Here is a 23,713-nt window from a genome sequence, read left to right on the forward strand (position 1 = left end):
GTCGCCACCACTAATATAAATTAATAGTAGGAGAGAAGGAAGTATATAGTGTGTGTGTGTGTGTGTATAGTATATATATATATATATATATATATATTCATTTTGTAATTGCTTCCAGCAGTAGACAAAATGAACAGTAACCATGTGTTATTTATGACAGAAAACTACCAATTTTTAGTATAATGAATGATTGTGCACATCACTAACATATATTAACTAATTCTGATTTGTAAATAATTTAAATAAAATTAATAAAAATTACACTTTACTAACTTAATTTATTTCACACCATAACAGCTGTTGTTTGATTTAGTTCACACCATAAAGCTGTTGTTTGTGCAGTTTGATAAGATAAATTGTGTCTAACCCTTTACTAGGTCTGTTGTATCTCAGACAGCCTGACGAGCCTTGGTACTGGGCAAGAGGCACTGGATATAGCAGATATAGTGTGGCTGACATATTGTTATACATTCTTCTTTATTTTTAATCATACATTTGTAAAACTAACCCAAAGTTTCATACAAAGCAATACAGATGTACTTCCTCAGAGAAGACCACAGTTACCATTATCATTGTTGGTAACATTTTGTCTTAAATCACAAAGGTAAGAGTGGATCTAGTGAACCGTAAATCTAATACTAGCTGTACGCTGCTCTGTAATGTATGCATAGCATAAATGATATGCTTGAAACCTAAATGACCTGTCAAGCAGACTGTACAACTCAGTATGTGGTCATACACACTTGAAACTGTGGGTTCACACACACAATGAATGTAAACTGTATATCCAGTAATAGGGTCACAGAAAAGTAATCACAATATTTTCAATGTTTGTTTGAATTTTGAGCAAATGCTATCTGTGATGGCTGTTCCTAATTTTGAAGTGACAGACAAGACAGAAGGCAGCTAGTCAACACCATCCACCACTAACTCTTAGGATAATTTAATCAAATAGTGGGATATGACCATCCACCCATGGCCTCAGAGCATGAAACAGGATTTTTTTTTTGAGGTAATGGGACATGAACTATAGAACCTCGCATTGATTGTTTGGCACATTAACTATTGTGTTGAGCTTAGCTCATATTCTCAGACCAATGTAGATCCAATGTAAATGATAAACATAATCAATTAAAGTTACTATTATCAAAGATGCTACTGGAATAGCTAGTATTTAGTGTTTCATGAAGTTATTAAGTAAAGAGCGGGGGATACATTTAAATACATACACATCACAAACACATATAAACCTGAACTTTAAATGTTAATCATGTTGAAAAAAATTTTTTAATACAAAATATGCATCAAACTACTCACATAAAACAAGCAGATTGTATAAAATATAAAGATATACTTATTAAAATGACATTTCCAATATGCATATTATCTTTAACACATTCACAACATTGTGCACCACCAGTGGTACATATGCATGTTTTCTGTTGGATGTCGTGAGCCACTCATGGTACACAGCACCCATAAGATATAACCTCATATCTCCAAAGTCCTAAATGAAGCATTTATTTTATATGGACGACTATAATAAACCCACGCCTTCCATCATGTACCACCAGTAATGCACTCAAGAGAAAGTTCCCAATGCAGCCATTCTGTCATAAAACATAACATAAAACCATAAAATTAGCTGTGTGTAAGGCAGAGTTCATAATGAGCCCTTACGTTCCTATTGCATAATTATAGAAATCACTTACGCCACGAACATGTTAACTAAAAATTATGGAAGCGAAACAAACGTATGTATACTAGGTTAGTAATAAAAAAAAAATTTTTTAATTTAAAAAAGTACGTTAATTCACAAGAAATGTCATATTTTGGAAAAGTTACATTAAACTATAAAACAACTCTACCTCAAAACCATTAAGCTCAATAAATGAAAGAAAGATAACTACCTCCTGTTATTGGAAAACTTGCCTGTATCATTTCTTGCAGTTCTTTCTTGACATTTTCCAAACCACCAATATCTTCCCACGTAACATTGGGAACCTCTACAACCGTTTCACGAAGAGCACTTGGAGAACTCTTTCCTAGGGCCCACTGAAAATTACAAACCAGTCACCAAAATCAGGAGTTTCCAAAGAAGCTAGTGGTATCAGGACAGAAATCATAATAAATTAAACACTATTATTTATCTACATAATTGGTTTACAAATAGTTTAATTTTATGAATAGTGTTACTTGATAATAAATATCAAAATTTCAAAAACAAATGACTAGGAAAAAAGTAAAACCATTTTTTTCCAGACAACAATTTAATATGAAACACACATAGAAGTACATTCTTTCTTAAATGATAAAATAATACACTGAATTTTATCAAAGCTGTTAACATTTACCAGCACACATTTCCATTAATTTTGGGCAAAAACTCATCACCAACAATACACTTCAATATCTAAGATTCTTAATTATTCCTCAATGTTTAATCCAGAGGGCAAAACACTACCTCGCAATTTTATCAGTCACAATGTCATTTCAAAGCCTGGAACTAAAGAACAGCATAACCCCATGCTTCATCTGAAAAGTTTTTTTAATTACTATCCATCATAAAACAGGGTCAGGAAGTTAAACAGAAGAAATATGAGAACACAGGATAAGCCATGCACTCTTGAGTGGCCAGGAGTGAAAAGTCTGTTGCCCACAAACCCAGTGGCAGCACTAGACATTAGCAGACTAAGCATAAGCAATTGTGCTTAAAGCCCTAAGCAATTTCAAGGGTCTCGATTCCTAGTTTTAACTATTATTATTTTTGTCTGGGCTTTGCCTGCTTTAGTACTGTTGTTATTTGAAAAAAATAAGTTTTCAATGAATGTGATCCAAAAACACATTGCTCAACAATGTACAAACTTTTAAAAACTGCTGCAGCAGGATATTTCTCAGTCAGGCACAAGTGCAGTGCACATGCTCTGATTTATTGCTAAGTGCAATTCATGCACTGTGCACATGATTTGAGAAAGATACCAACACTTAGGTGAAAGTGTGAGAGAGCAGAAACTATCTTTTAACATACAGGTGCCCGATGCAAAAGAGTTAAAAGAAAGACAGCATAAACCCTTCACTAGTTTTATGAGTAATTTTTTTCAACGCAGCCACATTCTTTCCATAAATATTTTACCTCAGCTTTTTAAGGAAAATTCCACATTTTCCTGACCCACATACATCCCAATTCTTCTCAATTAAACCAGTTGAACTTGTAGTATGTTTTTTGTAGTATATATTTTGGTTTATAAAAATAATGCAATTAGTATTTGTTTTGGTACACAAAGAATGCTTACCCTAAAGTTCTCCATAGTTACAGCTAATGAGTTTAGTACTTCTGCATCGACTTGTTCATCTTCCAGATCAATCAGATCCATCTTCTCTCTGATCTGCTGAAGGGCTGCTTCAGAACATAATGCGGCCAGATCAGAACCCACAAAACCATGAGTTTCAGCAGCAATCTAGAGGAAGTTGTTTTATAACAGAGAAATGAAAGGCTATGAAATGTTAAACAAGAAATCACTAAACACAGAGTACACTACATACTCTTTCTTTAGAAACCATATAGAAGAAACACTGTATAATATGTGAAATTTTGGTCGTATTAGTATAATACAAATCCCAATTACCTTAAAATTAAGAATTTAAGGGAAGAATATTATTTCTGTTTCAATCAGTTTCTAGTTTTATTAACCCTTTCACAATGGGTACCCTTTAAACACTTTTCTGTGCAAGTCACTGAGTTACATTCAAAATTTAATTGAACAACTTTACTATCAATGTTGGTTGGTTGGTTTGAATTTCGCACAAAGCTGCACGAGGGCTGTCTGCATTAGCCATCCATAATTTAGCAGTGTAAGACTAAAGGGAAGGCAGCTAGTCATCACCACCCACTGCCAAATCTCGGGCTACTCTTTTACCAACGAATAGTGAGATTGACTGTCACATTATAACATCCCCACAGCTGAAAGAGCGAGCATGTTTGGTGTGATGGGGATTTCAACCACAACCCACAGGTTGTGAGTCAAATGCACTAACCACCTGTCCATGCTGGGCCTATTATCAATGTATGTGAATGAAATTAACATTATAATGTATGTTATGATTCAAAGTTTTATGTTATCTAAGTTTTAATTTTTAAAAAAGAAACCTTTAAAAAATACTTAAACTTCAGTTTTGTATTGTTATATGACACACAAACTATGAAAAATATCAACTTTCTCACTTTCAATCTTGTCTTAGATAATGCCAGTCCAATAGATGTATGTCTACAGTTAAGTATGTTTAACTTGCCCTACCAGTCCTCTAGTTGAATGGAGTACAAACAAGTAATAAATTTTGTCAACCCCTAACAGGTGCCATGGCCACCTTCTATACTTTTGCTTGAGCTTTATAACAGACATGTAGTTGCTACATATACATGTTTATAGCTATTAGAAAGAGCTCACTTTACACTATAAGTCAACAACAGTTATTTCGAAATTGGTGCACAGTTGTCATCATCTGGTACATGTAACTGCCTTTAGTATTGTTGGCTGCTTGATCCCCGATAGCACTTTTTTTTAGCTAAATATGTTATAGTTAGAAAGAGTTAAATTGTATTGAAATTTTAATTTTATACCTTAGTTAATTATGAATTATTTATGTTTTAAAATACATAATTGAAAGGTTTAAACATTTTAAAAATATACATCATACTTTGCGTCCGTTCTCAAGGCTTAAGATCTTGCACTAGAAGAAGATAATACTGCCAAAGGCTTGTGCATCTTTACGGAAGATACTGTAATTACCTCTTGAGGGCACCATTGACTTGTGCCAAGATGAGAAATAAAAGGTAAAGGACATAAAAAGGAAAAATAAAACATTGACAATTAACTACATGTGAAAATGAAAAGACCCGAAATTATGAATATAACCAAAGATCTTTTAAAATAAATATCATCGTGCACTCGAGTTTGATGCAAATAACTACAATAATTAAATAACATATTTTTAGTAGAAATAACATCATTCTTTATGTACAAGATACTTATAATCTTAACAAAATTTTACTAGGTTTTGTGATGATACACTAAGAAATCTCACAGTTACATTATGTATTGTTGCACAAGTGAAATTCATACACAGGTGTCCGATGTGAAAGAGTTAAAATACAGGGTGAACCTTTCAGTAGTTTATGAGTAATTTTTTCCAACGCAGCCACATTCTTTCCAAAAATATTTTACCACAGCTTTTTAAGGAAAATTCCATATTTTCTAGAACCACATACATCCCAATTTTTCCTAATTACACCACTTGAGCTTGTAATAAATGCCTCAATACATACTTAATTCAGACTACAATACTACAGAAAAAGCTCTTCAAACAGGTATGTTGCAACTTGATGGAAGAAAAGAAAATGTTGCGTATTTGTCTATAAAATAATAGTTGATGTAATCTATCCTCAAATACAATAAATTATATAATTATCATCAGATAAAGCAGCATAAAGTGATTCACTAAGATTACATTTAAATACACTAATAACTGGGACAGAAGCAGCAGGCTTTATATACACAGGATTTGACAGAGAAAAATAGGGAAATGGGTCAAAAACTTTCTTGACTTTGGAGAATAACTTAATTTTTCTCGAGTCTGATTCTATTTTTAAATTCATAACCTTTGCCAAGTTAATGACCATCCTGCTTTTCATAATGCACTTGAAACTTGATTATCACAAACTGTTATAACAGACAGAGCTTGATATTAATGAAATTCTGAAATCCTGAACAAATATGGTGGAGTTTATTACAAGAAAATTCTGTTTTGGCATAAGTTTTATTTTTAACATGACAATATATACCTTTGGGTCTGAATAAGCATTAATAATTATTATATTGATAAAAATGATTAAAACCCCAAACTGATATAAGCAACAATGATTAATAGTTCTAAAAGAAATAGTATATAAATCTAAACTAACCTTTTCTAAGTCAACATCATCTCCCAGTTTCATGTTTTTTGTATGAATACGAAGAATTTCTAATCTTCCTGTTGAGTCCGGTATTCCAATATCTACTTCACGATCAAATCGTCCTGTAACACAAGATTTTCACTGATTTTTTTTATTTAAAGCAAGTATAGCAGGAAACTTTTCTTTATTAAAATACAACACATCATTTTTTAAATAGTCTCGTACATAAAAAAGAAATAGAGCAAAACAGTCATATGTAAACTCTGTCTTAACCTCAAATAGCTAAATGCATAAAGTCTATTTCAAGATATTTAAATCTGTTAAATTTCTGTACATTCAATAAAACAATGTAGGGTATAAACTGAAAGATTATATTTACATTAAATTTACATTTTGAGCTGCATTTTCAATGGCAAAGTAAGAAATTTTCCTTATAAACAAAATTTCACCCATAAAAATATTCAGTTTGGGCATACTTTACCTCCATGCTCAGTTTTAGTTACAGGTTTCAATTGCACAGAGCTTTAAATGTTACTTTTTTTAGCTTTTAAGAGATTATAAAAAAGCAGAATTATACCACAGCATTTCAAAATGATGACACATTATCTTTCCATTAGAAACACCTTGAAAAAATTGTTCACTTGGATATATCTTCTTCTTACTGGGTTATGTCTTAAAAGTATTATGGTCAATTACAACTGTATGTATAGCACGTAATGTATATTTTGATCTTCAGAAAGCAAACTTGTAATAGAATCACTTGCTTCATAAAAATGTCTTGAATTCAACAGAACAAAATTACTTTCTTAACTTTAGTTTTCAGTTCATTGCCTTTAAAAAACTGTTTATGAAATACTGTATTAAAATTAGTTTCCTCAAGTAAATACATTCCTATATTAATATCATGATACAAGTTATTGTTTTTTAGTCTCTTTTCATTGGTAAAATTAACAGAGAAAAAGCTTTTCCAAAACCCTTTTTTTTCCTTCATTCTAAAACTCATAAAGTGAACTGCAAAAATTAAACTTAAATACACCAATTGTATGTCCTGAACTATCCCTCTTTAAAACTGAAAACCAGGTCTTCCTATCAGATAACATTGCAGTTTGGATACAAAAAAATTAAATAAAAAAAATTGTTTCTATACTGTAAAAGCAGTTTATAAATTGAAAATAAGCTTTCAAGCTTAATAAAATGCTTTAATATAGGTCTTCAATAACATTCTGTCAGAAATATCCTGTGCATTTAACTTAACTATGAGTTTAAACACATAAAAACTACAACATACCAAAACGTCGAAGAGCAGTATCGATACTATTTGGTCGATTTGTAGCTGCCATTACAATGACGTGAGAACGTTGTTTTAAACCATCCATAAGAGTGAGCAACTGTGAAACAATACGTCTCTCTACTTCACCATGGGTCTGAAAAACAGTGATAATTGTTAAGCATATTAACCTCTTTAAATTTCAAAAACAACATTTTTCAAACTATGAGCATGAGTTTCTAAATTCCTAATTTTTTTTCCAAATTTCAATGTTTATAAATGAAATGTTATTAAGTAGAACTATTTAAAACACATATTATTAGATGTTTTAAATTAAATAAATTGATAGTTTAAAAAATACACAATGAATCAAATTTATGAGTTACTTAAAGTAATAACTAGTACATCTGTTTCTTATTCTTTCTTCTTACCTTTTCTCTTTTTGGTGCTATTGCATCAAGCTCATCAATGAAGATAATAGAAGGGGAGTTTTTTTCAGCTTCTTCAAAAGCTTTTCTAAGGTTACTCTCTGACTCACCAGCTAACTTACTCATGATTTCTGGCCCTGTAAGATTACCATTCTGTTTGTTTAATACACATAACAATTAAATTCATGACAATAGCAATACACACACACATATATATATATATTATTTGTGTTTTTGATTAAGTTCTTATTGTTAAAATAAGCAATAACCCAATGATTCTAACTGCTCTACTCCAGACCCCAATGGGGAGCCTATAATGTACCTAAGTTGTTGCACTACCTATCCAACCATTATTTAACCTATGAAAGTACCTATAAAGCAGTCAATTCTAAAGAAAATGTAAAAAAGAAAGAAAAATACAAAAAACAGTACTGTGTATTTAAGGGTTCTTGATCATGATAAGACTAAACTACAAGTAATAACACAATCAAAGATTCTATTAAAACAAGGTCACCATAATTTAGTATTACAAATAATCATTAATTATTGATAATTAGTAAAAATAAAAAACAAGCTAAGAATAAGTTGTTACCATTGATAAGGAAAAAAAAGGCCCCTGTTTCATTTGCAACTGCACGAGCAATCAAAGTCTTTCCCGTTCCTGGCGGACCATACAGCAATATTCCTCTTGGAGGCTTAAAAAAATAAATTTCCCTCAAAACAAAAAATCTTGCACATGCACACACTGACACATAAATATGAGTTTCAATAAAGATGTTTTACTATATTGAGAAAAATAAAAAAATTTAACTATTGTCCAAATTTTTTATACAAAAAGTTTGGCCATATTACTATACAGATATTCTTTTAGAAGTTATCAAATCTACTAAAAATTATCACTTCAAACGTAAGCTTGTATTACGAACTGCAGATCTTGGTGATTATGATAAAAATTTACGATTGATAACTGAACATCATAAAAATTTGTTTAATGGCTTACTGTTATCTTGTGATAATAAGGTAACTTTCAGGACTTATTACACTGTCTCAACAATACTTATCAGCTGCTACATTCAAAATTTAAATGTTAGGATCAGGAGTGAAGAGTGTAAATCCATGGGCTAGACTGATGTCCACCTATTTCAGTATATGAAATTTTTCAATAGTGGTTAGCCTATCCTGCTAAAAGGATTAAAAAAACTTACAAAACTGTTGATGGCCACTAATTAACTTTTAACCCTATAAGCAATAAACATCTACATACATTGAGAAAACTTTTAGCAACTTGCCATTTACTTCACAGCATTAGGGAAATGGTAGCTTAATGTGATGGATTTTTTTAAACACATTTTGTAGTAAAACACAGATACTGGTTAACACAATGTTATATACCTTTGAACATTTAACTACACGAGAAATTTAAAATGTTATTACAGTTATATATTGCTTATCATTGTTACAGTCTCTACTCAACATTGTATCGATTTGATAAATATAGCTAATTCATTCGGCATCACGTAATTAACAACTATCACATTTGTAACACGAGATCGTATATACTCACAAGCCTCAGAGGGACAACTTTAATGTACTATACATTAAATGGCAAGTTGCCAAGCACTTTCAAGCTCTCCCAAAATAAATGGCACAGACATTAAAAAAACATAAGTTGCATGCTGCTCTGTATGCCGTGGATCCTGATCTCCACTCCAGGCTAGGAAGGGCCTCATGTGCTTTCTAATTTTCTCAGGGAAAAGGTGTATATTTTGCAAGGTCATCTAGGTACAAGAAATGTTGCAAACAAGTATATCTGGAGGCCCGTTCCTGAGAAATTGAACAAAGGGGTCTTGAAATCATCACAATCCCTTCATGAGAGAGTAAAAATTTTAAATTCCCTAGAAAAGGAGGTAAAATAACTTGAAAAAGCCCATGAAAGGATGATAAAAAAATCTTTAGTTTCTCTAGAGAAAGGGATTGTTCTGGAATTTAGGTACAAGCATACATGTAGGTACCACCGGCCTCTAACTTAGATAAAGATTTTGAATTCATACTTTGGTGGCACAAAAATCAATAAAAAAAAGGATGTAAGGATATTTGTGGTGAAGCACAGTCTGGAAGAGATCTGACAAATAAATAAATAAAAAAAAAATCTGGTATTAATGTGACAAAAAAATTAAAATGATACTGCACTAACCACTTCCTACCTCTGTCGGCTGGACCATGATCTTTCAGACAGATGGAGTCGTGAACTAGAACAGACATGATGATTTCTTTTGCAAATTAAAGGAATCCTACAGTTTTGTGATACATCATTCTATTTGGTTTTTCATTTACTGTAAAACAATATTTGTATCTTATCCACCACTGAGTGACCTAGGATAACTTTGAATGTTATGCGTTATTATCTTCCATTGATTGTACCTCCAAGCTGCTTCTGTTTTACAAAAACCACATGACAAAAATTTCAGAATTTGTTGTGTTTTGTTTTTTGAGACAAAGTACAAGTTTCCAGAGTTCAGATTCTGAACTTACCAGGTGCGAGATGTGACAGTTTTTTTAAGTTCAAAGACAGAAAAACTTAAAAAAAAAAAACTATGTGCGCTCACTGCCTTGTAATATTTTTATGCAGTTGTCATCAACCAATCATACGAGTTTTTATCCTATTTATTTGATGGAAATGAGCAACCAAACTCATTTTACACCACTGTATGCAACATACTAGATGTCAACTCCATTTTACAGTATGATTTATTTCTTACTTTTTATAACAAGGTTTTATTTCATTTTTTTAAATTATTTTTTGACATCTTATCTCTGTGAATCTTTGTTAGTACTACAGGTAAGAAAGGTCAATAAGTCATTGTAAGATTCATTCATTGTGAAATAAGGAAAAAATACATTAGGCAGTTGAACTGCTGCTTGGCTATCCAAAAGACATGTCAAGGTGATCTGGCTGGCTACCAAAAAAAAAGTTAACCACAAGCCCTGTTCATCTTGCAGTTTTATATGCTTAACCTTCATAAACATTTATCTCTTATTTTCTCTACCCTAACATCAACTATAGCAAAATCACCAATATACAGTGAATAAAAAGTTGAAACACATGAAATAAAATAAAAAAATAATAATTTTTTTCTGCTCCCTAGTGGCACTGTGGTATGTCTGCAGACTTTTACTGCTAGAAACCAGGTTTCAATACCCGTGGCGGGCAGAGCACAGATAGCCCTTTGTACTGCTTTGTGCTTAATTACAAACAATAACAATTGTTTCTGGAATAACTGGAGATTATAACATAAAATGTCAATTATTTATCATAAGACCCTTCAGGCCTCTAACCTTTTCACAAATTTATTGTTCTTTGAACCTTGTCTAATTACCATTGCAAAGCAATAAATCACCTTGTGAGAACTTAAACAAACTATCAATTTACATCATGCTACAGCAGGCGGAGAGCATTCTTCAATAACAGATGCAAGAATTTTTTATTAAATTTTTACATTGTACTTATGTTTGTTAAAAAATATATATAACAATAAATAGAATACATACATAAAAGCCTTTCGCACTCAAATGCATAGTTTAGTAAGCCTATTTTACTCTCATTATTTGGTTATTTAAAAACAAATTCATGTAGCTTTCAAATATGCATTTTAGGGCACAAAATATATCAGACATTAGAACACAAGGTACCAAAACTACTATAATTATCTGGCTTTCTAACTAACTCTCAAATAGGTTAAGAAATTCCACTACTGCACAGAGTAACAACTTTATTTTCAACCCATCAAGCTTTCCTTGCAAACTGTCAGTTTTGACCATTAAAACAAAACACACAATCATCTGATTTATGCAGTTTGGTTATAAACATGTCTAATAGCAATGTCAGAGAGAATTATAGGCATTTCTTAAGAGACAGCATATCAGGCGTGTCTCATGTGGGTCAAATACATATAGTGATATCTCAGTAAAACAAGAAAAGGTTGAAATTTTATATACCGACTTGAACAATCTGAAATTCATATAAGGAAAGAGAAAAAATCAATAAATGAGAATTCAGAAAACCACTGCATCATGTAACTCAGAGAGGCACAGATTGAGAATATATTCTAATATTTCCTTTCAAAATTAAAAAATTAAACTTAAATAATATAAAAATTTGAATTACAAACTGTGTTTTTGATTATCAACATACATTGATAATATAGTATTTTAATCAAATTTTGAATGTAACACTAAGAAAATTGAGACATATGCACTTTGACATTCCCATGTGCATAGGGTTAACCAAATCATAAAATTACTTGTAAACCAGGTTTTTCTGATATGATTTCTGATACAATAGGCCTCAATAAATGCAGAATAAAATACTAAAACGTAAATAAAATTGTTGAAAGTTCTCCTTTATAAAAAATTGCAAAAGGAAAAGTTAATGAATTGATATGAAATTATGTTGTCATAAAATGTCAAAAAAATAAAACAATTTACAGTGTTTACATATATAGCAAAGCCACAAAAGGCTATCTGCTGTGTCCACTTAGGGGACTCAAACCCCTAATTTCAGCAATTTAAATCTGTAGACTTACTGTTGTCCCACCAGGGGACCAATAGTTTACAAGTTATTATTCTATACAAGTGAAACTACTGTCTAACCACAGTAGCTTAATGAGAAATCCCAAAAAAATATTTTATTAAAACAGATATATCACAATGAAAATATTTTAAATACTAGCTAAACAAATATAACAACTACATACTTTCACCCCAATAGCTTTGAATAAGCTTGGGTGTCGGAGAGGCAGTTCCACCATTTCTTTTATTTGTGCTAGCTGCTTTCGGCAACCTCCAATATCATCGTAACCAACAGCATTTAGAGTCTCTTCTTCCTCCTGTAGTTTAATAACCAAAAACAGTACAAGTTAGTACAAAAGAAAAGAGAATGGTCCTTCTTATCATTGTGCTTATGTCCACTTTAGAGCTTAGTGATGAAAACAGCATGCAAACAAATTATTACATAGAATTACTTACAATAAAAAATTTTGACTCATAGTTAAAACTTAACATCTACCAACTCATTGATTTTCCAAAATGTGTTTGGTTTGAATTTTGTGCATAGCTACACAAGGGCTATCTGTCCCTAATTTAGCAGTGAAAGACTAGAGGAAAGGCAGCTAGTCATCACCCCCCCCCACCCCCACACACACACACACACACAGCTTTTGGGCTACTCTTTTACCAATGAATAGTGGAATTGACTGTCACATTATAATGCTCCCATGACTGAAAGGGTGAGCATGCTTAGTGGGAGGCAGGTTCAAACCCTCGAGTCAAGCATCCTAACCATGCTAGACCCTCTAAAATGTGTATAAATTTGTTAATTTCTACGGAAAAATAGTCCCCTTATATTTTTCACACAAAATATAAATATCATAATGTTTATTCTTCTCATTTAGCACTTACTAACTGTAGTAACTTTAATAAAACATTTTTTTAAATCCCATTGGTGGTTTCTTTATTTTCCCCTATTTCAGGTAGTACAAGATTTTGAAGATAGTGTTGTACTCAAGTCAAACTTCTGCATGGTAATTTCCATGAAATGGAACAAAACACTTTCATCCACAGCACCACAGAAACCACTATGGGCACTGTAGCCTTGAATCGAAACAAAATTCAGACAAAAAAATTCCAGTTATAATGAAAACTATAAGATGGCACATGGGATTAAATGAGTAACATGAAGGTAATTTCAGTCTGCATCACCAAAAAGCATTATGAGAAAAATTATGCATATGAATAAAACCTGCACTAACAGGAACACAGAAAAAAAAAACTTCTATAGTTCCATACTCTATAGGTCTGCCATTACAACTTAGGGAGTCATTTTCAATGCCTGAAATGTTGCAAAATAACACTCCATTTAAAATATCAAATCAGCATCCTAAATGCAACAGGAATCAAGGAAAATTCACTATTTTAAGTTATTGTATATCCATAATATACATCAACAAAGAAATAAAAGTGAGATTTATCCTCCACACTATAACTTTTAGCAAACTTGTGAGTTCACAGGTTTAACTGTGCAAACTTGACATCTCTTCCTATTTGATAGTTTCTAGGGATCTCATAAATTTTGGTGTATATCATATTCCTAATTTGTAAAAATGGACGTTCAAACTTTGCCAAATTAATTTTAAGGAAGTTGTCCATTCATAACACCTTGTACCTACCCATGATGAGACAAACTGCATATGAACCATGTACACATAGTGGTTTGGTGGTACGTGCTCAGCACTGGGTTTTGATACTCGTGGTGGGTGCAACACAGACTGCATACATATTGTGTAGCTTTGTACTTAACAGCAAATAAAACCCCACACAAGTAATACATATAAACAATTATCAAAAATCAAAAATGTAAACACACAAAAATCTAATATTATGTACTATAAAACAAAAACAAATATAGGTGTAATATTAGTTAGAAAGCATCCGAGTAAATGTTACATACTTACAAAGAAATGAGAAACTTACACACCTGTATGCAAACTACAAGATAAATACACAAAACAACTTAAAAATGGGCACATAGTTATTAATTTTTTTAAGTTTCTGGTATTTATTTTGCTGATACAAATTATTTTTATGGTGTTAATCAGGTCTAACAAATTCAAAATAAATCTTATTTAAAATCACTTTTATGAGCCTGAAATACAAAACACTTTTAAGTAAAAGTATCCCTTGATATAATAACATCTCTAAGTTTTAGCAGTGGTCTTTTGAGAATAATTTTCTTCAAATATTTGCTCTGAACAGCATTATTACACATAAGGTTACAAACTTTTAAGACCATGAAAAAACCTGCATCAGCAAAAAGAATGCCAGTAAATTAAAAAAATCAATAATTATGTGGCCATTTTAAAGTTTTTTTTATGTATTTATATTGAATTTTGCATACAGATGTGTAAATTTCTCATTTACATTCGAACATTACAGTACTCTCACACAAATACAGATCAACAGTCAGGCAAAAAATAGGATTATCTAAATGTGGTACAACAAATAAGTGAAACAGTCTACCTAGTATAAGCTTCAGTGTCAGTATAAGCAACTGATAGAATCATATTCTCTATTATAGAAAATCCCTATATTATAATTTAGGGTTCAAGATTTTAAATATATTAAACTAATATTTCTATTTAATATCAAAATAAAAGAAATACATTATGAGCATTGTCTTAAAACATTGGATGCTTTTATCAAAAGATTAGAAATCAAATTTCCATTTATCTACACGTTAATGAAATTCTTGACTTTTAATTGGATAAATAAGATGACTTTGTCTTTGACCTTTGGTAATTAAAGATAAAACTCCTGAGAACAAACTTCTCAGCCATGTTTGATGTCCATTAATTACATAATAATCAAAGTAGAAATGAAGCTCAGTTTGTAAAAAGCTAATGTAATACCATGAACAAATCACTAATGTTTAAAAAGGACAGTTTTTGTTACCTCTCTTTTAATGGGTTCACCTTCACAGTGAATAACAGTATCAGGAGCAACAATACAATATGGACTAGGATCAGTTTCTACAACTTTGAACTCTACTGCACGCATTCCACCTCTGATTCCAAACAGGTCTCCTTTATGAATAGGTCGGTAAGCCTCCAAAAAGTATGGTTTCAGGTATACTTCAAAAAGACTCCTACAAACACATAAGTTAAATATTACAAAACACAAAACCAACATTTTTTGGCATAATGAAAGATAAAATATTTATTATTAGTTACAGCCAACTAGTTTCAATAACACAGTTACCATCATCAGGGCTTGTATCTACAGTGTAGGCTTAACATATATTCAGCTACAACCTTTACTGGATGAATTAAATATTAAAAATAACTATTTTAAAATTCGAAAGTTATTATCAGTTGTGCATAGTAATACTTTTGTTTATTTTATTCACAATGTTTCACCAGGTTTACCTAGCTTCATCAGGTGGCATACAAGAACTGAGACTAACTGAGAATCTATAACAATAAAATAGTTTATGAATGAAATGTCAAATTTAAGTATAATAAATAAAACTATTAGGCCTGAGTCTAAGTATTAAAATAGATATAAATAAACACCGCTGTATTTATTAAGAATAAGGTTATGTTTTTTTATTAAGAGGGCTTCTTTTATTTTTCATCTATTGATTTTATCCTCTCTGCTGAGGATTTTCACCTGGAAAGAATTAAAGGAATGCTTTTTCACAGGCAAATGTTCAAAAACATGAGATGGGGATTTTAAATTTTATCATAAACATGTAGAAAACTGCCTGTGAATCTCACCAATATATGTTGTGAAACATTGGGAATAAAATAAACAAAAGTTTTACTATGTAGAACTGATTAAAACTTGTGTGAACTTTACTGGGTGAGTTCATTTTTTAAAACAAAGTCAGGAAACAAGGGGTGGAAAGTAAATTGCAGATGAGGGATTAATTAAATCAAATAAGTTAAATATGTCAGTTTTTTTTTTACATGTTATTATAGTATCAATAGTCTATATCTTAGCTTCACATACATTGTCCGGCTGCATTCCTAAAGCAGAAATATTAGTAGTAAACATAAGGGCTTACTTGCCACTTAATTGAGATTTATTAATTAACTTTTTAAGATATTGAATGTAATACATATAATAATGGGTGTAGGAATAGGATATTTTAATCCTGAAAGGAATTTTTGTTTAGAACATCTAATTTCATTGTAATTAAATAAATACTAGTTGATAGCCTCAATCTAAAAAATCTGGATCTTTAAATTTCTCTCATTTTTTTTTAAGAATTACAATCAATTCAAGTATGCACTCAAACATGAAATACTACTGGTAACGAGACTCAGCTGGCAATTGTCAAACTGTAGCATTTCAAAGTTACTATATGTGATACAAGATATAATTTATAAAACAACTCATTCATTTGCACTCTAAAACAAATTATGTGTGCTAAAATTGTTTACAAATGGAAAATAAATTGATTAAATAACATACCTGGCTATAAATGTTGTACATTTCTTTAATTGAAATAATACAACTGCCTATAAAGTTTGTATACTTCTTTATCAAGGAAGGCAAACTACAGTAATTATAATAACAACTGAAAATGTTTTAAAGTCCCAGGATTTCTGTTCTATTACCTTGAAGCATGTGATCCTTGTATATCAAACATCAAGTATCAAATAAAGGACATATTAACAGTGAAAACATAGAAAAGAAAATGTTGGTAGGATCTCATGTCTATGTCAGTAACAATTGGATATTGAATACTTAGCATCAACTTTCTAATCTATTTTTAAAGGCAAAAACTTTTAATTAAAGAAAGCTGAATCTTAAGCAAATGGTTTCAGAACTCAATAACAATGAATGTAGAGGTTAGTGCTATATTGTAGTTTAACTTACCCTGTCAAACCTTCTACAGTGTCATCAATAGGAAGAACATGTATTCGTTTTCCGTACTTTACATCTGGACAAGCTTGAACACTAAGTAACAAATGGAATGTTTCACACTCATTTAATAAATTATAGCTTAAATTACCATATATGTGTATTAGTAAATTAGTTATTATAACAGTAAAAAAATAAGCCTTAAAACCTTTTCTAAACACATCTTCTAAACCTAATACATGTAAAAACTATACAATCAGCATAACTAAAATACTTCTTTATGTCTATTTCTTTCTGAATTAATAGCCAGGAATTATACCCTAATTAAACAACTGTTTTCAAAGCAACCCAATGACAATAAAACTATATAGCATTATAATCTTTGGATATGAAGTTGGTTACTTATTGGTGGTTATACTAACACAAACTATATGTTCGAACCATTATATTATTAATGTAAAACTATACAGCTACTTCCAATTTCAACTTGACTACAGATATACTTTAGATCCATGTAAAAAATTATTTAAATTAAATAAAAGTTTTCATGTAGCTTTTGTGGCATTTTGTTTTGAATTTGTGCCATATGAACATGTGCCCTTGACATCAGCTACTAGCTAATCAAAAAATTTCACATTATCTAACTGTGAGTCAACTAATTAGGTGTCATAATGTCTCAAGCTCATCTGTTCAACCCCCCAAGGTTGTGACATGCAGGGGGAATAATGTAACTACTATTGAGCACACATTTCGATGACACCAGGGTTTCTGTGTTAACTCACTGTCCAACTTAGAGTGAGAGATGGTGCTGTCATTTCTGAACACAGTCAGCCTAATGAAATATGCAAGATATAGAATGGGGAATCCCCATCACCACCCAGGAATGACTCATGTCACGTTTCTCTGATATGTTACAGATCATAGATAAAAGTTCAGGAAATACCTACATGTATAAAGCAAGTCAAAAAGTGTAGTTCAAAAACATTAAGTCGTATACAACTCAGCGACAAATAAAGTTCAATAATCATTGCTTTCCAGACTTATGAAAAGATGATAATCCAATCACACCCAAGTGCAAACCACAAATCCACTGCACCAAAGAAAACACAAGTATTCAATATTCTATAGTAGGGAAATAATAACAGATATGCACACTTAATTCCCATAAGTAGTGATGTGCAGACCCATCAATGAAAGAATGAAACAAAATTCCCTCATACTGAGCAGGCACTAAGCTGCATGAACTAACCAGAATTGAGCTGCATTCAGAGGAAGTTGCAAAAACTCAAAGTGAATTGGATGGATGTGACAACCTGTATCAAATGAAGGAGATTTGATAAAAAACAACTTAGATGGACAATTTAATTTACAATAAATACAGCATGAAGCCCAGGTTAAAAAAAAAGGTTATTACTATCCCAGCTCATAAGATGAATACCTGAGGAGAAGAAAAACAAAATTTTTGATGAAAAGATGAAGGACACATCTAGTATGTTCTTGACATAAAATCTACAATCAAGAACCAGAATTCACTACTAAAACGTCATTGAGAAAGAAAAATATAGTAAATAACAAAAATCATATCTGTGAGTGAAAAAACAACCAACACAGCTTTAGACATCATGCATAGACCACAGCAAGCAGTCCAAATGTAAAATCATTTTGACTAGAAAGCAAAGTAGGAGATACTGGAAGAGTAGGTTAATTTTTTCTTGATGTTAGCAATTACCTAGAGAGTGAAGGGATGATCAGAACAGAGACAATTCCTGCTGAATAAAGGGTTTTAGACATTTACTGTACACATCAGACTGATGAGTTGAATGCTAGAGGTATAAGCAAAATATCTACAATAGCTGCAAGTTACCTGTTTTATGAAGTAAAAAATTATATAATAATGTACATGGTTTACAATATCCAACAATTATTATTCACATTAATCATCATTTTCCACACATATGACATCTAAACTATAATTTTACATAACTTGCATTACTACGTAATCTTTTAAATAGTACTGACCTAACAATATCTCCTAATCTGACTCGCAGATTATTTCTAATACAACGATTCATGCGAATCTTTTCATTTGAACAAGTATCATCTGATAGTACAATACAAACTGTTTCTCTTCTCTTCTTCCCTTTCATAAGCACAGTGTCTCCTCGAAACAGTTCAAGTTCATCCATTTTTGCCTAGAAAAGATGGAAATGTATTAATATGAACAATTTTCTGGAGGATAAACATTTTATCAATGCTTCCTTTGTGGTGGCATCTACTTAAACCTGTAAGCATTGAACAACCCCAATTTTATACATAATATACTTGACAAATTATTTGCAGGCTATAATAGTATTAAAAAAAAGAACTAAACCCTTAAAAAACTTGAATTTTGCACCAAAGGCAAAAGTTTTTACTGGTGAATATTATACTATTAATACTTACAAGAATATTCTCAGGTTTGAATGGATCATCATAAACCTAGGTTTACAGTCATATTTTAGACATTTGCAACTTTTAATAAGCTTCACTTTTACCATACTCTCACTACTTCAATATCATACGACATTTTAACTTCAGTACCCAATGTCCAAGATGAAGCAAGTTTCTAATCTTGTCAATCTCAAGAATTTTGTGACAGTAATATTTACCAAATTTAAAATCAAATGTCAATGGATATTCAATTGTTAGTTATAATAGATAAAATGTTTTACTTTAAATACTGTACACTATGCTTTATTACTAATAATTATAAAAAAGTAAAAGACAATATGGAAGATATACAAAAACAATTCTAAAGATTTCATATTAATTTTTTGACATTTACCATTATTCACATGCAGCATTCGAGTATTATAAGGATTTCACATTACTTGTATTGCAAAACATCAAAGTATGGCTTTGATAAAATATAGTTTTGTTTGAACCAGACTCACTACCATGAGAAGCTTTTTCCAGAATGCAAGAAATGCACTTAGTGTATATAATATGCAATGAAATCATACCTCCCCTCTTTGGAGGAATGGGTATACCTCTCAAAATCATTTTGATTGTTAAATACATTATTATAATGTTTTATAAAACATTAAACACCTACACAGTACCTGAGATAAGGCCACAACAGAGTTGTCATCACTTACTGCTTCTTCTACTAACAATCGATTAGGTTTTTGTTTTGTTTTTAAAATAGCTGTTGAAAGATCATCAGGACTAAAATAAGAAAAAAACAACATACATCTGAAATACAGAGTATTTAATACACAATACACACACACACACGAAAAAATAACTATGAAGTATCAACACTATATCTTGATTTGATTACAGTTAACATGTAAATTTAGGAAATGACTTACGTCTTAGATTTTGAAAAAATGGCAAGAACACCTTTTGCACAATTTTTCACAGTGATTAGAGAATGTGCTAATATATTTTATTTTCAATCTTTGATATGATACTTAGTTTAAAAGTTTATGATATAAATGAAAAATTTGACATTTTAGAAGTGTTTACTCTGGAATATGGAAAAATTATAGAGTTGGTTTGATTTAAAAGATTTTGAATTGCTAACAATTCAGAAAATGTTTCCTAAAGATGGTCTATTTGAATGCTAAAAAAGTTGGAGATGTGAACTTGAAGCATAGGGATGCTAGTTTTAGATTTAGAAGACCTAAAGCAGACTCATTCTTCGATAAAAATTTATTTATGGTTAGTTATGAATACCTAGTTTGCTTCATAATTGTGTGTGCAGTTAGTTTATTTTAAACTTTTGTTGGTTATGATACAAGGATGTGTAGATCTATGTTTTATTTATTGCTTGCTTTTATTGTACTTAATACTTTGATCAACTATAGTTTGATATCCCTAAATATGTCAAATATTTTTTCCATAATTTGAATATTTCAAAGCTAATACTCACTAACATTGTACTTAAGGAGACTTCCTTTTTATTTATATTCTCAAACTATTGAAAACCTATACTAACAATGGAATGGATAATGTATACATTTATAAGTAATACTAATAGTCTATTACAACAGAATGGTACCTAATTGCAGATCTACCAACATTTAGGAATCTGAGTGAGGCTTCAGAAAAAGTAAAATTTTAGCACACAGTCAAGTGCCTAAGGCAGTTACCTTGTGTGTGTGGGTGGGGGGGGGCATGCTCCCCCAGAAAATATTTTATTAAGTGAAGCAAAATTGTGTAATCTAGTACATTTCCTAGATTAATGTGGATGCTGAATTGACCTCGATCTAGTCAGTCAACCAAGTATGATGCATTATAGAAAGCTGTTGATTTGACCAAAATGACTTTTTTTTTTAATGCTGTGTGTGAGCATGAAAATAGGAGTGAATCTTACACTCAAGGAATGAGTGCTGATGGCACCTTTACTGGCATTAATGAGTATTTTAATTATGCTCTTAACAACAACTACAACTTCACCACAAGTAGTACTTCACTACTTGTACTAATGGCTTAAGTTGTAGCTATTGTTTGTTAACAACTAACTTAGACTAAGTCTACTGAAATAACGTACAATTTACAAATTAATAAAACTAAAAGTAACACAGATTTAAAAAACATTTATTTATTACTGCAAACCAAAGCTATTTGGCTATATATTTCGGTCACATTTGTTCAGGCAATCTTGTTTTGCAATAATAAATAATTGTGGTTCCCGTCGCGTGTTACTTTTATTAAGCTTAGTTTTACGTTTTATCAATTACAAACAATTAGGCATTACCATTCCAATACTCATGGCATAAGATTAAGATACAACTTACAACTACAAGAGTAAACCAATTTAGGATTTTAACGTACAAACTATTTTTCAACTTTCGTTTATCTTCAACTTCCAAGCTGAAGTGATTCTTTAGCTTATATTAAATGAAGCAATAAAAATGCTTCTTAAACGCAAAAGTAACATTTGTATATGTATCTGGCTATGAAAAATAAGTAAACTTACTTGGGTTTATTTTCAGCCATGGTAAGTATGCTATCCTACACTTCTCAACGTTTGAATCGTTAGGCCCAAAACACACACACACAGAGTGACGAATCGAAATAGAAACATATGAACAATTCTATCGCCCTCTATACTAACTAGGCAATTAGTATTATACGAGTCATTTATCTAAACATTTTTAAAGGTAAATGAATATACATATATATATGTATCACTTGTTAGAAATTCTCAATGATGTATCTTCGGATTAAAAATGCATTGAAATACAAAAGTTTTATTTCATGTTTTCATTGAAATTAGAATAAAGTAATTGTATATATATACCGTATTTTCCCCAATATAATGCGCACTTTTTTTCCTACAAACACCTCACGAAAAATTGACTCCCCATTATATTCGCGCACGTTCAGTTTTGTTAGGTATTTTAACATAACATAACAATTTGGGACAACATGGGACCTATTGGTCCATCTTGGCTGTTCCATCCTCTAAAGTAAATTAAGATATTTTTAAAAAATCTCAAAGCCAGCCCTTATAAGTCATATACTAGAAGCTACCACCGAAAATCATTGAAGCATCATTCCCTCTGCATACAATGGGCCTCAGAAGAGAAATCAATCAAAAAGACCAGAAATCATCCAGAAAGGGGTAGTATTATAAGCTATATTTTCAATGTTTTAATTTAGATTTCAGCTAAACTAAGAGATGTATATTTAATACATTAGTATAAATATGCATAAGCAGTTATTGATGATTTAGTGTGAAGTATCAATTTGAGTAGTTAAATTCCGAGAAGTTAGTGATGATCATGCATATTCAGTGTTTGTAGTCTATTAAGTTAATAAGTCGATTAACAAAGAAATTATGTTGAAAGTGAAAACGTTATTTGTGAACTTAGCTCTGAAACTGTGTGCAAGTGAAAAAAACGTGTAGCTAACGTTCAAAGAAATATGGAAACTAATCTGTTATCGTTACCTGAACTGGGCCTGGCTTTATGTTTACGAAATAATCCAAGAGAACCCGACCGAAGATAGAACACTGTTACGCTAGTAACACGTAATGATATTCTCGAAGGTTCGTGAATGCTCGAGTGTTTACTAGATGTGCGGTATCCTTGTATACAAGACCGCCAAAAAGTGACGGCAAGATGGGAATTGAATTGCAGACAGAGATAGAGACGGACAATTGAGTCAAGCGCGTGAATCGTTCGTTGTAAATTATAGCGTTTGTTTAAGTTATAGCGTGACTGTGGAAATTAAGTGTATTGCAACGTTGTATTGAGAAAGAATAAACTAATTTTATTTAAGAAAGGACTTGTATCGCTCAAGTTTCTTTGGAAAGAATGTTTACGGAAAATTAACAAACGAACAGAGACGTAACAAATTGGTGTCAGAGAGTGGGATGGAAAATAAAAATAAAAAAGAAGAAGAAGAAGATGGAAACGAGAGGTGGCAAATCAAACTACAGCTTAGCAGATTTGATGGCAGTAATACAAGAACAGCGAAAGAAACAAGAAAAACGAGAAAAGAAACAAAAAAGAGAGACAACAGCAGTTGCAAGAAAACCTGTAACAGTGGCAGCTCGGACAGCAAAATAAACAAGTAGAGATATTACAGCAGTTGTTGGAGGAAAAAGAAGAGAGATTACAGCAGTGGCAAGATAACTTGCAACAGTGGAAG

General features: G+C 31.2%; 1 protein-coding gene across 2 annotated transcripts in view; it reads right to left on the reverse strand.

Moving 5' to 3' along the window:
* The window catches only part of LOC106464553 (transitional endoplasmic reticulum ATPase), a 39,449-nt gene extending 17,310 nt beyond the window's left edge, over positions 1 to 22,139 (reverse strand). Inside the window, exons 1-12 of one of the 2 annotated variants that reach the window (XM_013924697.2) lie at positions 22,035 to 22,139; positions 20,170 to 20,275; positions 19,088 to 19,260; positions 17,084 to 17,164; positions 15,152 to 15,344; positions 12,400 to 12,531; positions 8,238 to 8,340; positions 7,649 to 7,782; positions 7,239 to 7,374; positions 5,960 to 6,072; positions 3,294 to 3,458; positions 1,933 to 2,055 (exon numbers count right to left, since the gene is read on the reverse strand). In XM_013924697.2, coding sequence (XP_013780151.1) covers positions 1,933 to 2,055; positions 3,294 to 3,458; positions 5,960 to 6,072; positions 7,239 to 7,374; positions 7,649 to 7,782; positions 8,238 to 8,340; positions 12,400 to 12,531; positions 15,152 to 15,344; positions 17,084 to 17,164; positions 19,088 to 19,260; positions 20,170 to 20,275; positions 22,035 to 22,054 — 1,479 coding nt within the window. In that variant the 5' untranslated portion in view covers positions 22,055 to 22,139. The remainder of the gene's footprint in view (positions 1 to 1,932; positions 2,056 to 3,293; positions 3,459 to 5,959; positions 6,073 to 7,238; positions 7,375 to 7,648; positions 7,783 to 8,237; positions 8,341 to 12,399; positions 12,532 to 15,151; positions 15,345 to 17,083; positions 17,165 to 19,087; positions 19,261 to 20,169; positions 20,276 to 22,034) is intronic. The other variant, XM_013924698.2, reaches the window with a different exon arrangement.
* Between the last annotated feature and the right edge of the window lie 1,574 nt (positions 22,140 to 23,713).

Source organism: Limulus polyphemus, unplaced genomic scaffold, assembly GCF_000517525.1.
Source record: "Limulus polyphemus unplaced genomic scaffold, Limulus_polyphemus-2.1.2 Scaffold1685, whole genome shotgun sequence".
Lineage (NCBI taxonomy): Eukaryota > Metazoa > Arthropoda > Merostomata > Xiphosura > Limulidae > Limulus > Limulus polyphemus.